Source organism: Oncorhynchus masou, chromosome 2, assembly GCF_036934945.1.
Source record: "Oncorhynchus masou masou isolate Uvic2021 chromosome 2, UVic_Omas_1.1, whole genome shotgun sequence".
Lineage (NCBI taxonomy): Eukaryota > Metazoa > Chordata > Actinopteri > Salmoniformes > Salmonidae > Oncorhynchus > Oncorhynchus masou.
The window spans coordinates 2176343-2192730 of NC_088213.1; the positions used below are offsets into that span (position 1 = coordinate 2176343).

At 44.9% G+C, this 16388-nt stretch overlaps 1 protein-coding gene across 1 annotated transcript in view; it reads right to left on the reverse strand.

The window, feature by feature from the left end:
- Positions 1–1673: 1673 nt before the first annotated feature.
- The window catches only part of LOC135553271 (WD repeat-containing protein 93-like), a 47576-nt gene continuing 32861 nt past the window's right edge, over positions 1674–16388 (reverse strand). Inside the window, 2 exon segments of the mRNA XM_064985445.1 lie at positions 1674–1917; positions 4029–4227. Of these exon segments, the coding sequence (XP_064841517.1) occupies positions 1827–1917; positions 4029–4227 (290 nt within the window). The 3' untranslated portion in view covers positions 1674–1826.

Consider the following 16388-nt stretch of genomic DNA (forward strand, 5'->3'; position numbering starts at 1 on the left):
GTAAAATAGTAACAGGGTGTTGGTTCAGTAAGAGGGTAACAGGGTGTTGGTTCTGTAAGAGGGTAACAGGGTGTTGGTTCTGTAAAATAGTAACAGGGTGTTGGTTCTGTAAGAGGGTAACAGGGTGTTGGTTCTGTAAAATAGTAACAGGGTGTTGGTTCAGTAAGAGGGTAACAGGGTGTTGGTTCTGTAAGAGGGGAACAGGGTGTTGGTTCTGTAAGAGGGTAACAGGGTGTTTGTTGGTTCTGTAAGAGGGGAACAGGGTGTTGGTTCTGTAAGAGGGGAACAGGGTGTTGGTTCTGTAAAATAGTAACAGGGTGTTGGTTCAGTAAGAGGGTAACAGGGTGTTGGTTCAGTGAGAGGGAAATAGGGTGTTGGTTCTGTAAGAGGGGAACAGGGTGTTGGTTCTGTAAAATGGTAACAGGGTGTTGGTTCAGTAAGAGGGTAACAGGGTGTTGGTTCAGTAAGAGGGTAACAGGGTGTTGGTTCAGTAAGAGGGTAACAGGGTGTCGGTTCTGTAAAATGGTAACAGGGTGTTGGTTCAGTAAAAGGGTAACAGGGTGTTGGTTCTGTAAGAGGGGAACAGGGTGTTGGTTCTGTAAGAGGGGAACAGGGTGTTGGTTCAGTAAGAGGGGAACAGGGTGTTGTTTCAGTAAGAGGGGAACAGGGTGTTGCTTCTGTAAGAGGGTAACAGGGTGTTGGTTCTGTAAGAGGGTAACAGGGTGTCGGTTCTGTAAAATGGTAACAGGGTGTTGGTTCAGTAAGAGGGGAACAGGGTGTTGGTTCTGTAAGAGGGGAACAGGGTGTTGGTTCAGTAAGAGGGGAACAGGGTGTTGTTTCAGTAAGAGGGGAACAGGGTGTTGTTTCTGTAAGAGGGTAACAGGGTGTTGGTTCTGTAAGATGGTAACAGGGTGTTGGTTCTGTAAGATGGTAACAGGCTTGTTGTCAGTTCTGTAACAGATGGTAACAGCTTGTTGTCAGTTCTGTTAGATGGTAACAGCTTGTTGTCAGTTCTGTTAGATGGTAACAGCTTGTTGTCAGTTCTGTTAGATGGTAACAGCTTGTTGTCAGTTCTGTTAGATGGTAACAGCTTGTTGTCAGTTCTGTTAGATGGTAACAGCTTGTTGTCAGTTCTGTTAGATGGTAACAGCTTGTTGTCAGTTCTGTTAGATGGTAACAGCTTGTTGTCAGTTCTGTTAGATGGTAACAGCTTGTTGTCAGTTCTGTTAGATGGTAACAGCTTGTTGTCAGTTCTGTTAGATGGTAACAGCTTGTTGTCAGTTCTGTTAGATGGTAACAGCTTGTTGTCAGTTCTGTTAGATGGTAACAGCTTGTTGTCAGTTCTGTTAGATGGTAACAGCTTGTTGTCAGTTCTGTTAGATGGTAACAGCTTGTTGTCAGTTCTGTTAGATGGTAACAGCTTGTTGTCAGTTCTGTTAGATGGTAACAGCTTGTTGTCAGTTCTGTTAGATGGTAACAGCTTGTTGTCAGTTCTGTTAGATGGTAACAGCTTGTTGTCAGTTCTGTTAGATGGTAACAACTTGTTGTCAGTTCTGTTAGATGGTAACAACTTGTTGTTCTGTTAGTTCTGTTAGATGGATGGTAACAGCTTGTTGTCAGTTCTGTTAGATGGTAACAGCTTGTTGTCAGTTCTGTTAGATGGTAACAGCTTGTTGTCAGTTCTGTTAGATGATAACAGCTTGTTGTCAGTTCTGTTAGATGGTAACAGCTTGTTGTCAGTTCTGTTAGATGGTAACAGGGTGTTGTCAGTTCTGTTAGATGGTAACAGCTTGTTGTCAGTTCTGTTAGATGGTAACAACTTGTTGTCAGTTCTGTAAGAGCACCATGGCGGCATGCTCTTGGAGCTGGTTCCATGTCTCAGTCATGACTTTGTTTCTCTCCTCCACAGATTGAACCCTGAAACACAATACAGACAAACACACAAAGCCAGAACAATTACAGTATATACAATAGAATACTGTGGAAATCACCAATTACACAATACACAGACACACAACCAGGACAGTTGTACGCAACACAACAGACTACTGTAGAAAACCCCCAGGACTATTACACACAATACAACAGACTACTGTAGAAAACCCCAGGACTATTACACACAATACAACAGACTACTGTAGAAAACCCCCAGGACTATTACACACAATACAACAGACTACTGTAGAAAACCCTGTGTTAAAACCACGTATTAAACCTCTCCTTGGGACCCAATACAACAGGCCAACATGTTTTAAACCTCTCCTTGGCACCCAATACAACAGGCCAACATGTTTTAAACCTCTCCTTGGGACCCAATACAACAGGCCAAGATGTTTTAAACCTCTCCTTGGGACCCAATACAACAGGCCAAGATGTTTTAAACCTCTCCTTGGGACCCAATACAACAGGCCAAGATGTTTTAAAACTCTCCTAGGGACCCTACAACAGCCCAAGGCCAACATGTTTTAAACCTCTCCTAGGGACCCTACAACAGCCCAAGGCCAACACGTTTTAAACCTCTCCTTGGGACCCAATACAACAGGCCAACATGTTTTAAACCTCTCCTAGGGACCCTACAACAGCCCAAGGCCAACACGTTTTAAACCTCTCAGCCGTTCAAGGTATTTGAACTATTCCAGAGCTAATACAGCTGATTTAACTTGTCAACCAATCATCAAGCCCTTGACTAGGTCAATCATTGAGTTAACTTGTAAACTAATCATCAAGCCCTTGACAAGGTCAATCATTGAGTTAACTTGTCAACTTATCATCAAGCCCTTGACTAGGTCAATCATTGAGTTAACTTGTCAACTAATCATCAAGCCCTTGACTAGGTCAATCATTGAGTTAACTTGTCAACTAATCATCAAGCCCTTGACAAGGTCAATCATTGAGTTAACTTGTCAACTAATCATCAAGCCCTTGACTAGGTCAATCATTGAGTTAACTTGTCAACTAATCATCAAGCCCTTGACTAGGTCAATCATTGAGTTAACTTGTCAACTAATCATCAAGCCCTTGACTAGGTCAATCATTGAGTTAACTTTTCAACTAATCATCAAGCCCTTGACTAGGTCAATCATTGAGCTAGTTCAGGTCTACAACAACATTGTGAAATGTCTGGGTGTCCCCGAGGAGCTTTGAAAAACACTGGCCCAAGTCATACTGGTAAAAGCAGTGTGTGTGGCTCTCTTTTCATTAGAGTTTCTGATTATTCCCCCAGGCACCTGCAACAAGCCCATTCAGATGTGCCACAGCTTTTCATAGTTTCATGTTAAATCAGACCAATTCCATGCCATATGACGTCACCACCTGATGTTATAACTAGACCACTGACATACTGTTGATGGGTTCTGACTTCAAAACTTGAAATATGCTTACACATGTTACTGGGGGAGAGAGAGGGGAATGCAGAACATTTACATTCTGTCATAACATGTTATTGTTAGACACCAGGTATCCTATGGAAAGGAGGAGGGCCACAGTCTGGGACGAGTCAACAGGACAGCCGTGAGTTGGGGAGAAGTGAGGGATTTGGGCCGAGGTCAGATGAATTGAGAAAGAACAGGCATCACTAAAGTCCTGTCCAGCAACAGAGATGTTGTGGCTGTCCAGATGTGCAAGGAGGAGACTCAGCATAGGAGGAAGGGTAAATTCCAGTGCTTGTGTAAATAGGTTTTTGTCTGTTCAGCTATCTGACCCATTGGGTGAATACATTTGGTTTGAGCTTTTCCTACCGTTAGTTTGTACTCTGTTTATTTAGAACCTAACACAGTATTAAATACCGGTTGTTTCACACTCTGATGTCATCAACTCTGTTTCAGCAACTAGTGTTTAACAGGAACACACAATGAGAGATTCATTTTGACGCGTGTCTGGATGAGTCCAAACTGATCTGGAAAGACATATTATTGTGATAATGGCGTTTAGCTGTAGGTACAGTAATAGCAGTTGGACTGACAGTTGTTCCTGCACCTAGAAAGGCTAAATAAATCTGTTCTTAAACAGAGCTGAGCCTGTAAACAAACCTTTGTTGGAAATAGAGGTTGCATGTTTCCTCCAAGTTAGAGGCGCCTGTCCCTGATTGGCCCTGGGGTGATGATGCTCTGCCGACATATTCGTGTCTGTACGGCTTGACGACAGCAGCATCTTGGAGACGGAACACAAAGAGTCGACTCCCTCCGTCCTCCCCCTCCTCCCCACTGTCAGGACCGGGACGCTGATCACCTGGGGGAGAAGGAATTGCTTAATATCCCACCATTAAAACTGAATTGAGTTATTTTATATAACAGTTAAAGGCTATGTTGATATCCTGTAGGTCAGTAAATGTAAACTAACGATATTTTCCATTTAAAATATATTAGACCATAAAGAGGGGATCAGTTGCTGGTCACCGGAGGTAGAAAAGCCTAGAACCGGGCTCAGAGGGCCAGTCCTCTCCTGGCTGTACCTGGTAAAGAGGAACCGTGCTCAGAGGGCCAGTCCTCTCCTGGCTGTACCTGGTAGAGAGGAACCGGGCTCAGAGTGGTGGCCAGTCCTCTCCTGGCTGTACCTGGTAAAGAGGAACCGTGCTCAGAGGGCCAGTCCTCTCCTGGCTGTACCTGGTAAAGAGGAACCGTGCTCAGAGGGCCAGTCCTCTCCTGGCTGTACCTGGTAAAGAGGCACCGCGTTCAGAGGGCCAGTCCTCTCCTGGCTGTACCTGGTAGAGAAGAACCAGGCTCAGAGGGCCAGTCCTCTGCTGGCTGTACCTGGTAAAGAGGCACCGGGCTCAGAGGGCCAGTCCTCTGCTGGCTGTACCTGGTAAAGAGGCACCGGGCTCAGAGGGCCAGTCCTCTCCTGGCTGTACCTGGTAAAGAGGAACCGGGCTCAGAGGGCCAGTCCTCTCCTGGCTGTACCTGGTAAAGAGGCACCGGGCTCAGAGGGCCAGTCCTCTCCTGGCTGTACCTGGTAAAGGGGTGGCCAGTACTCTTCTGTACCGGTGGAGGTTTCAGAGCATATATCACCATTAAGGCCAGATGGTTTTTCATGACATGACATCAGGTGTGTTGCTTTAGAACCATGAGGTAAAGCAGACGTGAGGTAAAGAAAGAACAAAACCCAAGCACTCCTCGTAGCTGGGCCAACGCCGTTACTATCTACCAGCAACATTACTAACCACCAGCAACATTACTAACTACCAGCAACATTACTATCTACCAGAGCTGTTACTATCTACCAGCAACATTACTAACCACCAGCAACATTACTATCTACCAGAGCCGTAACTATCTACCAGAGCCGTAACTATCTACCAGAAGCGTTACTATGTACCATTAACATTACTATCTACCAGCAACATTACTAACAACCAGCAACATAACTAACTACCAGCCACATTACTAACTACCAGCCACATTACTATCTACAAGCAACATTACTAACAACCAGCAACATTACTTACTACCAGCAACATTACTAACTACCAACCACATTACTAACTACCAGCAACATTACTAACTACAGAGCCACTACTAACTACCAGCAACATTACTAACTACAGAGCCACTACTAACTACCAGCAACATTACTATCTACCGGCAACATTACTAACAACCAGCAACATTACTTACTACCAGCAACATTAATAACTACCAACCACATTACTAACTACCAGCAACATTACTAACTACAGAGCCACTACTAACTACCAGCAACATTACTAACTACCGCCAACATTGCTAACTACCAGCAACATTACTATCTACCAGAGCCACTACTAACTATCAGCAACATTACTATCTACCAGAGCCGTTACTAACTACCGGCAACATTACTAACTACCAGCAACATTACTATCTACCAGAGCCGTTACTATCCACCAGCAACATTACTAACCACCAGCAACATTACTAACTACCAGAGCCGTAACTATCTACCAGAGCCGTAACTATCTACCAGCAACATTACTATCTACCAGAGCCGTTACTATCCACCAGCAACATTACTAACCACCAGCAACATTACTAACTACCAGAGCCGTAACTATCTACCAGAGCCGTAACTATCTACCAGCAACATTACTATCTACGAGCAACATTACTATCTACCAGCAACATTACTAACAACCAGCAACATTACTAACAACCAGCAACATTCCTAACAACCAGCAACATTACTAACAACCAGCAACATTCCTTCCGTGGCCTCCAACTGCTCTTAAACGCACGACGAGCATCACCACCCTGGATGGTTCCGACTTTGAATATGTGGACACCTATAAGTACCTAGGTGTCTGGCTAGACTGTAAACTCTCCTTCCAGACTCATATCAAACATCTCCAATCGAAAATCAAATCAAGAGTCGGCTTTCTATTTGCAACAAAGCCTCCTTCACTCACGCCGCCAAACTTACCCTAGTAAAACTGACTATCCTACCGATCCTCGACTTCGGCGATGTCATCTACAAAATTCCTTCCAACACTCTACTCAGCAAACTGGATGCAGTTTATCACAGTGCCATCCGTTTTGTCACTAAAGAACCTTATACCACCCACCACTGCGACTTGTATGCTCTAGTCGGCTGACCCTCGCTACATACTCGTCGCCAGACCCACTGGCTCCAGGTCATCTACAAGTCCATGCTAGGTAAAGCTCCGCCTTATCTCAGTTCACTGGTCACGATGGCAACACCCATCCGTAGCACGCGCTCCAGCAGGTGTATCTCACTGATCATCCCTAAAGCCAACACCTAATTTGGCCACCTTTCGTTCCAGTACTCTGCTGCCTGTGACTGGAACGAATTGCAAAAATCCCTGAAGTTGGAGACTTTTATCTCCCTCACAAACTTCAAACATGTGCTATCTGAGCAGCTGTACATTTTTTTTTTTTTTACCTTTATTTAACCAGGCAAGTCAGTTAAGAACAAATTCTTATTTTCAACGACGGCCTAGGAACATTGGGTTAACTTCCTGTTCAGGGGCAGAACGACAGATTTTGTACCTTGTCAGCTCGGGGATTTCGGTTACTAGTCCAATGCTCTAACCACTAGGCTACACTGCCGCCCCAAAGTCTATATACATAGTCTATTGGTAAATAGCCCACCCATTTTCACCTACCTCATCCCCACACTGTTTTTATTTATTTACTTTTCTGCTCTTTTGCACACCAGTATCTCTACCTGTACATGACCATCTGATCATTTATCACTCCAGGTCTAATCTGCAAAATTGTAATTACTCGCCTACCTCCTCATGCCTTTTGCACACAATGTATATAGACTCCCCTTTTTTTCTACTGTGTTATTGACTTGTTAATTGTTTACTCCATGTGTAACTCTGTGTTGTCTGTTCACACTGCTATGCTTTATCTTGGCCAGGTCGCAGTTGCAAATGAGAACTTGTTCTCAACTAGCCTACCTGGTTAAATAAAGGTGAACTACCAGCAACCTTACTAACTACCAGAGCAGTAACTATCTACCAGATGTAACGGTCTTCATGCGGTGAAAGAGAGTCGGACCAAAATGCAGCGTGTAGACTGCGATCCATGTTTAATCAAACGTAAACACGAAACAATACAAATACTACAAAACAAAGAACGTAATGAACGTAATGAAAACCGAAACAGCCTATACTAGTGTAAACTAATACAGCGACAGGAACAAGGACACTAAAGACAATCACCCACGAAACACACAAAGAATATGGCTGCCTAAATATGGTTCCCAATCAGAGACAACGATAATCACCTGACTCTGATTGAGAACCGCCTCAGGCAGCCATAGACTAACGCTAGACATCCCACAAAACCCCAAGACAAAAACACACCACAATAACCCATGTCACACCCTGGCCTGACCGAATAAATGAAGAATAAACATAATATATTTCGACCAGGGCGTGACACCAGAGCCGTTACTATCTACCAGCAACATTACTAACTACCAGCAACATTACTAACTACCAGCAACATTACTAACTACCAGCAACATTACTAACAACCAGCAACATTATTAACAACCAGCAACATTACTATCTACTAGCAACATTACTAACTACCAGCACCATTACTAACTACCAGCCACATTACTATCTACCAGCAACATTACTATCTACTAGCAACATTACTAACTACCAGCACCATTACTAACTACCAGCAACATTACTAACTACCAGCCACATTACTATCTACCAACAACATTACTAACAACCAGCAACATTACTTACTACCAGCAACATTACTAACTACCAGCCACATTACTATCTACAAGCAACATTACTAACTACCAGCAACATTACTAACTACAGAGCCACTACTAACTACCAGCAACATTACTAACTACCACCAACATTGCTAACTACCAGCAACATTACTATCTACCAGAGCCGTTACTAACTACCAGCAACGTTACTATCTACCAGCAACTTTACTAATTACCGGCGACATTACTAACTACCAGCAACATTACTAACAACCAGCAACATTACTAGCTGCCAGCAACGTTAATAACTACCAGCCACATTACTATCTACAAGCAACATTACTATCTTCTAGCAACATTACTAACAACCAGCAACATTACTAACAACAAGCAACATTACTAACAGCCAGCAACATTACTAACTACCAGCAACATTACTAACTACCAGCCACATTACTATCTACCAGCAACAGTACTAACAACCAGCAACGTTACTTACTACCAGAAACATTACTAACTACCAGCAACATTACTAACTACCACCAACATTGCTAACTACCAGCAACCTTACTATCTACCAGAGCCGTTACTAACTACCAGCAACGTTACTACCTACCAGCAACTCCACTAACTACCGGCGACATTACTAACTACCAGCGACATTACTAACTACCAGCAACATTACTAGCCACCGGCAACATTACTAACCACCATCAACATTACTAACTACCAGCAACATTACTAACTACTAGAAATATTACTAACTACCAGCAACATTACTAACTACCAGCAACATTACTAACTACAGGCAACATTACTATCTACCAGCAACATTACTATCTACTAGCAACATTACTATCTACCAGCAACATTACTTACTACCATAACTGATCATATTGTTGCAAAGAGTTCTGGGATATTAGAATCCTGTTGTCTTCAACGTTGTCATCCTCAACTCAGCACTAAACTAAATCCAGAAATAATCTAGATTAAAATATGTAAAAAATATGCCTTTCAAGATACACTATTGCCCATTGTTCCAGTACCTCTTATGAACAGAGGCTTCAGAACCATGCAACACAAACATTGGTTTAGTATAATGTCATATAAATCTAAGCAGAGTATGAAATTAAATGTTTATCTTTTTTGTCTTGCAAGACATTCTAGTACCTGGTATGAGCAGAGACTGCTGCGTGGGGTCCAGTAGAAACACAGGATTCCAGGGATTGGCCAGGAGATGAGTGTCTGGGAGGGAGAAGCAGCACACTACTCTCCTGTCTACCATGTCTTGGAGGAGGATCTTCCCATTCCTCTGCATGATCAGAACCTGTTTACCAGGGACCATCAGAAACATGATCAGAACCTGTTAACCAGGGACCATCAGAAACATGATCAGAACCTGTTAACCAGGGACCATCAGAAACATGATCAGAACCTGTTAACCAGGGACCATCAGAAACATGATCAGAGCCTGTTTCCCAGGGACCATCAGAAACATGATCAGAACCTGTTAACCAGGGACCATCAGAAACATGATCAGAGCCTGTTTCCCAGGGACCATCAGAAACATGATCAGAACCTGTTAACCAGGGACCATCAGAAACATGATCAGAACCTGTTTCCCAGGGACCATCAGAAACATGATCAGAACCTGTTAACCAGGGACCATCAGAAACATGATCAGAACCTGTTAACCAGGGACCATCAGAAACATGATCAGAACCTGTTTACCAGGGACCATCAGGAAACATGATCAGAACCTGTTTCCCAGGGACCATCAGAAACATGATCAGAACCTGTTAACCAGGGACCATCAGAAACATGATCAGAACCTGTTAACCAGGGACCATCAGAAACATGATCAGAGCCTGTTAACCAGGGACCATCAGAAACATGATCAGAACCTGTTTCCCAGGGACCATCAGAAACATGATCAGAACCTGTTAACCAGGGACCATCAGAAACATGATCAGAACCTGTTAACCAGGGACCATCAGAAACATGATCAGAACCTGTTTCCCAGGGACCACCAGAAACATGATCAGAACCTGTTAACCAGGGACCATCAGAAACATGATCAGAACCTGTTAACCAGGGACCATCAGAAACATGATCAGAGCCTGTTTCCCAGGGACCATCAGAAACATGATCAGAACCTGTTAACCAGGGACCATCAGAAACATGATCAGAACCTGTTAACCAGGGACCATCAGAAACATGATCAGAGCCTGTTTCCCAGGGACCATCAGAAACATGATCAGAACCTGTTAACCAGGGACCATCAGAAACATGATCAGAGCCTGTTTCCCAGGGACCATCAGAAACATGATCAGAACCTGTTAACCAGGGACCATCAGAAACATGATCAGAGCCTGTTTACCGGGGACCATCAGAAACATGATCAGAACCTGTTAACCAGGGACCATCAGAAACATGATCAGAACCTGTTTACCAGGGACCATCAGAAACATGATCAGAGCCTGTTTCCCAGGGACCATCAGAAACATGATCAGAACCTGTTAACCAGGGACCATCAGAAACATGATCAGAACCTGTTTCCCAGGGACCACCAGAAACATGATCAGAACCTGTTTCCCAGGGACCATCAGAAACATGATCAGAACCTGTTAACCAGGGACCATCAGAAACATGATCAGAACCTGTTAACCAGGGACCATCAGAAACATGATCAGAACCTGTTTCCCAGGGACCATCAGAAACATGATCAGAACCTGTTTCCCAGGGACCATCAGAAACATGATCAGAGCCTGTTTACCGGGGACCATCAGAAACATGATCAGAACCTGTTAACCAGGGACCATCAGAAACATGATCAGAACCTGTTAACCAGGGACCATCAGAAACATGATCAGAACCTGTTAACCAGGGACCATCAGAAACATGATCAGAGCCTGTTTCCCAGGGACCATCAGAAACATGATCAGAGCCTGTTTACCGGGGACCATCAGAAACATGATCAGAACCTGTTAACCAGGGACCATCAGAAACATGATCAGAACCTGTTAACCAGGGACCATCAGAAACATGATCAGAACCTGTTTCCCAGGGACCATCAGAAACATGATCAGAACCTGTTAACCAGGGACCATCAGAAACATGATCAGAACCTGTTAACCAGGGACCATCAGAAACATGATCAGAGCCTGTTTCCCAGGGACCATCAGAAACATGATCAGAACCTGTTTACCAGGGACCATCAGAAACATGATCAGAGCCTGTTAACCAGGGACCATCAGAAACATGATCAGAACCTGTTAACCAGGGACCATCAGAAACATGATCAGAACCTGTTTCCCAGGGACCATCAGAAACATGATCAGAACCTGTTAACCAGGGACCATCAGAAACATGATCAGAACCTGTTAACCAGGGACCATCAGAAACATGATCAGAGCCTGTTTCCCAGGGACCATCAGAAACATGATCAGAACCTGTTTCCCAGGGACCATCAGAAACATGATCAGAACCTGTTAACCAGGGACCATCAGAAACAACAGCTGAGTCAGATCATGTCAGATAAAATAGGAGAGTTAGAGAAATGTATTTAAGTGTCACTCCACAATGATCCAAACCCCAGATGATTTGTATCCACATTGTGGACCACTAACAGGGAGTTATGAGACTGTAAAAAGTCGCTCCAGTTCCATATCAGGAGATTATTCTAGAAGATGCAGAATAAGTGGACCTATTAGGACTCGTACCCATTAAGCCCACTTCAAACTCTGGATAACAACATTATCATAAATCATTCTGCTGTTGAAATGCAAATTAATTACTTAAAAATCAAACAATGTGATTTTCTGGATTTTTGTTTTAGATTCCGTCTCTGACAGATGAAGTGTACCTATGATACAAATTACAGACCTCTACATGCTTTGTAAGTAGGAAAACCTGCAAAATCGGCAGTGTATCAAATACTCTCCCCACTGTATATAGCCTCCACAATGACTCTGTACCGTAACACCCTGTATATAGCCTCCACAATGACTCTGTACCAGTACCCCCTGTATATAGCATCCACAATGACTCTGTACCGTAACACCCTGTATATAGTCTCCACATTGACTCTGTACCGTAACACCCTGTATATAGCCTCCACATTGACTCTGTACCGTAACACCCTGTATATAGTCTCCATATTGACTCTGTACCGGTACCCCCTGTATATAGCCTCCACATTGACTCTGTACCGGTACCCCCTGTATATAGCCTCCACATTGACTCTGTACCGTAACACCCTGTATATAGTCTCCATATTGACTCTGTACCGGTACCCCCTGTATATAGCCTCCACATTGACTCTGTACCGGTACCCCCTGTATATAGCCTCCACATTAACTCTGTTCTGGTACCCCTTGTATATAGCCTCCACGTTGACTCTGTACTGGTACCCCCTGTATATAGCATCTACAATGACTCTGTACCGGTACCCCCTGTATATAGCATCCACAATGACTCTGTACCGTAACACCCTGTATATAGTCTCCACATTGACTCTGTACCGTAACACCCTGTATATAGCCTCCACATTGACTCTGTACCGTAACACCCTGTATATAGTCTCCATATTGACTCTGTACCGGTACCCCCTGTATATAGCCTCCACATTGACTCTGTACCGGCACCCTCTGTATATAGCCTCCACTTTGACTCTGTACCAGTACCCTCTGTATATAGCCTCCATATTGACTCTGTACCGTAACACCCTGTATATAGTCTCCACATTGACTCTGTACCGGTACCCCCTGTATATAGCCTCCACATTGACTCTGTACCGGTACCCCTGTATATAGCCTCCACATTGTCTCTGTACCGGTACCCCCTGTATATAGCATCCACAATGACTCTGTACCGTAACACCCTGTATATAGCCTCCACATTGACTCTGTACCGTAACACCCTGTATATAGCCTCCACATTGACTCTGTACCGTAACACCCTGTATATAGTCTCCATATTGACTCTGTACCGGTACCCCTGTATAGCCTCCACATTGACTCTGTACCGGTACCCCCTGTATATAGCCTCCACATTGACTCTGTACCGGTACCCCCTGTATATAGCCTCCACATTAACTCTGTTCTGGTACCCCTGTATATAGCCTCCACATTGACTCTGTACTGGTACCCCTGTATATAGCATCTACAATGACTCCGTGCCAGTACCCCCTGTATATAGCATCCACGTTGACTCCATTACCCCCTGTATAGCCTCCACATTGACTCTGTACCGGTACCCCTGTATATAGCATCCACAATGACTCTGTACCGGTACCCCCATAAGCCTCCACATTGACTCTGTGCCGAACGCCCAGTATATAGCCTCCACATCGACTCTGTACCGGTACCCCCTGTATATAGCATCCACAATGACTCTGCACCGGTACCCCTGTATATAGCCTCCACAATGACTCTGTACCGGTACCCCCTGTATATAGCCTCACATTGACTCTGTACCGGTACCCCCTATATAGCCTCCACATTGACTCTGTACCGGTACCCCCTGTTATAGCATCCACAATGACTCTGTTATACCCCCTGTATATAGCCTCCACATTGACTCTGTACCGGTACCACTGTATATAGCATCCACAATGATCTGTACCGGATACCCCTGTATATAGCCTCCACATTGACTCTGTACCAGTACCCCTGTATATAGCCTCCACATCGACTCTGTACCGGTACCCCTGTATATAGCCTCCACAATGACTACCGGTACCCCTGGATAGCATCCACAATGACTCTGTACCGGTACCCCCTGTATATAGCCTCCACATCGACTCTGTACCGGTACCCCCTGTATATAGCATCCACAATGACTCTGTACCGGTACCCCCTGTAATAGCCTCCACATTGACTCTGTACCGGTACCACCTGTATATAGCCTCCACATCGACTCTGTACCGGTACCCCCTGTATATAGCATCCACAATGACTCTGTACCGGTAGTATATAGCCTCCACAATGACTCTGTACCGGTACCCCCTGTATATAGCCTCCACATTGACTCTGTACCAACACCCTGATATAGCCTCCACATTGACTCTGTGATAAATATAGCATCCACAATGACTCTGTACCGGGATATAGCCTCCACATTGACTCTGTGAGGTACCCCCTGTATATCCTCCACATTGACTCTGTACCGGTACCCCCTGTATATAGCCTCCAGACTCTGTACCGAGTATATAGCCTCCACATTGACTCTGTACCGGTGTATATAGCCTCCACATTGACTCCGTACCGGTACCCCCTGTATATAGCATCCACGTTGACTCCGTCCGGTACCCCCTGTATATAGCCTCCACATTGACTCTGTACCGTACCCCTGGGATATAGCATCCACAATGACTCTGTTTACCAGGTACCCCCTGTATATAGCCTCCACATTGACTCTGTACCGGTACGCCCAGTATATAGCCTCCACATCGACTCTGTACCGGTACCCCTGTATATAGCATCCACAATGACTCTGCACCGGTACCCCCTGTATATAGCCTCCACAATGACTCTGTACCGGTACCCCCTGTATATAGCCTCCACATTGACTCTGTACCGACCCCTGTATATAACCTCCACATTGACTCTGTACCGGTACCCCTGTATATAGCATCCACAATGACTCTGTACCGGTACCCCCTGTATATAGCCTCCACATTGACTCTGTACCGGTACCCCTGTATATAGCATCCACAATGACTCTGTACCGGTACCCCCTGTATATAGCCTCCACATTGACTCTGTACCAGTACCCCCTGTATATAGCCTCCACATCGACTCTGTACCGGTACCCCCTGTATATAGCCTCCACAATGACTCTGTACCGGTACCCCCTGTATATAGCCTCCACAAACTCTGTACCGAACCCCCTGTATATAGCCTCCACATTGACTCTGTACCGGTAATATAGCATCCACAATGACTCTGTACCGGTACCCCTGTATATAATCCACATCGACTCTGTACCGGTAATATAGCATCCACAATGACTCTGTACCGGTACCCCCTGTATATAGCCTCCACATTGACTCTGTACCGGTACCACCTGTATATAGCCTCCACATCGACTCTGTACCGGTACCCCCTGTATATAGCATCCACAATGACTCTGTACCGTACCCCCTGTATATAGCCTCCACAATGACTCTGTGCCGGTGTATATAGCCTCCACATTGACTCTGTACCGTAACACCCTGTATATAGCCTCCACATTGACTCTGTACCGAGGGACCCCCTGTATATAGCATCCACAATGACTCTGTACCGGTACGCCCAGTATATAGCCTCCACATTGACTCTGTACCGGTACCCCTGTATATAGCCTCCACATTGACTCTGTACCGGTACCCCCTGTATATAGCCTCCACATTGACTCTGTACCGACCCCCTGTATATAGCCTCCACATTGACTCTGTACCGGTACCCCCTGTATATAGCCTCCACATTGTCTCTGTACCGGTACCCCCTGTATATAGCCTCCACATTGACTCTGTACCGTAACACCCTGTATATAGCCTCCACATTGACTCTGTACCGTAACACCCTGTATATAGCCTCCACATTGACTCTGTACCGTAACACCCTGTATATAGTCTCCACATTGACTCTGTACCGGTACCCCTGTATATAGCCTCCACATTGACTCTGTACCGGTACCCCCTGTATAGCCTCCACATTGTCTCTGTACCGGTAGCCCCTGTATATAGCCTCCACATTGACTCTGTACCGTAACACCCTGTATATAGTCTCCACATTGACTCTGTATACCCCCTGTATATAGCCTCCACATTGACTCTGTACCGGTACCCCCTGTATATAGCCTCCACATTGACTCTGTACCGGTACCCTCTGTATATAGCAGGGTACCCCCTGTATATAGCCTCCATATTGACTCTGTACCAGTACCCCTGTATATAGCCTCCATATTGACTCTGTACCGTAACACCCTGTATATAGCCTCCACATTGACTCTGTACCGTAACACCCTGTATATAGCCTCCACATTGACTCTGTACCGTAACACCCTGTATATAGTCTCCACATTGACTCTGTACCGGTACCCCTGTATATAGCCTCCACATTGACTCTGTACCGGTACCCCCTGTATATAGCCTCCACATTGTCTCTGTACCGGTACCCCCTGTATATAGCCTCCACATTGACTCTGTACCGTAACACCCTGTATATAGT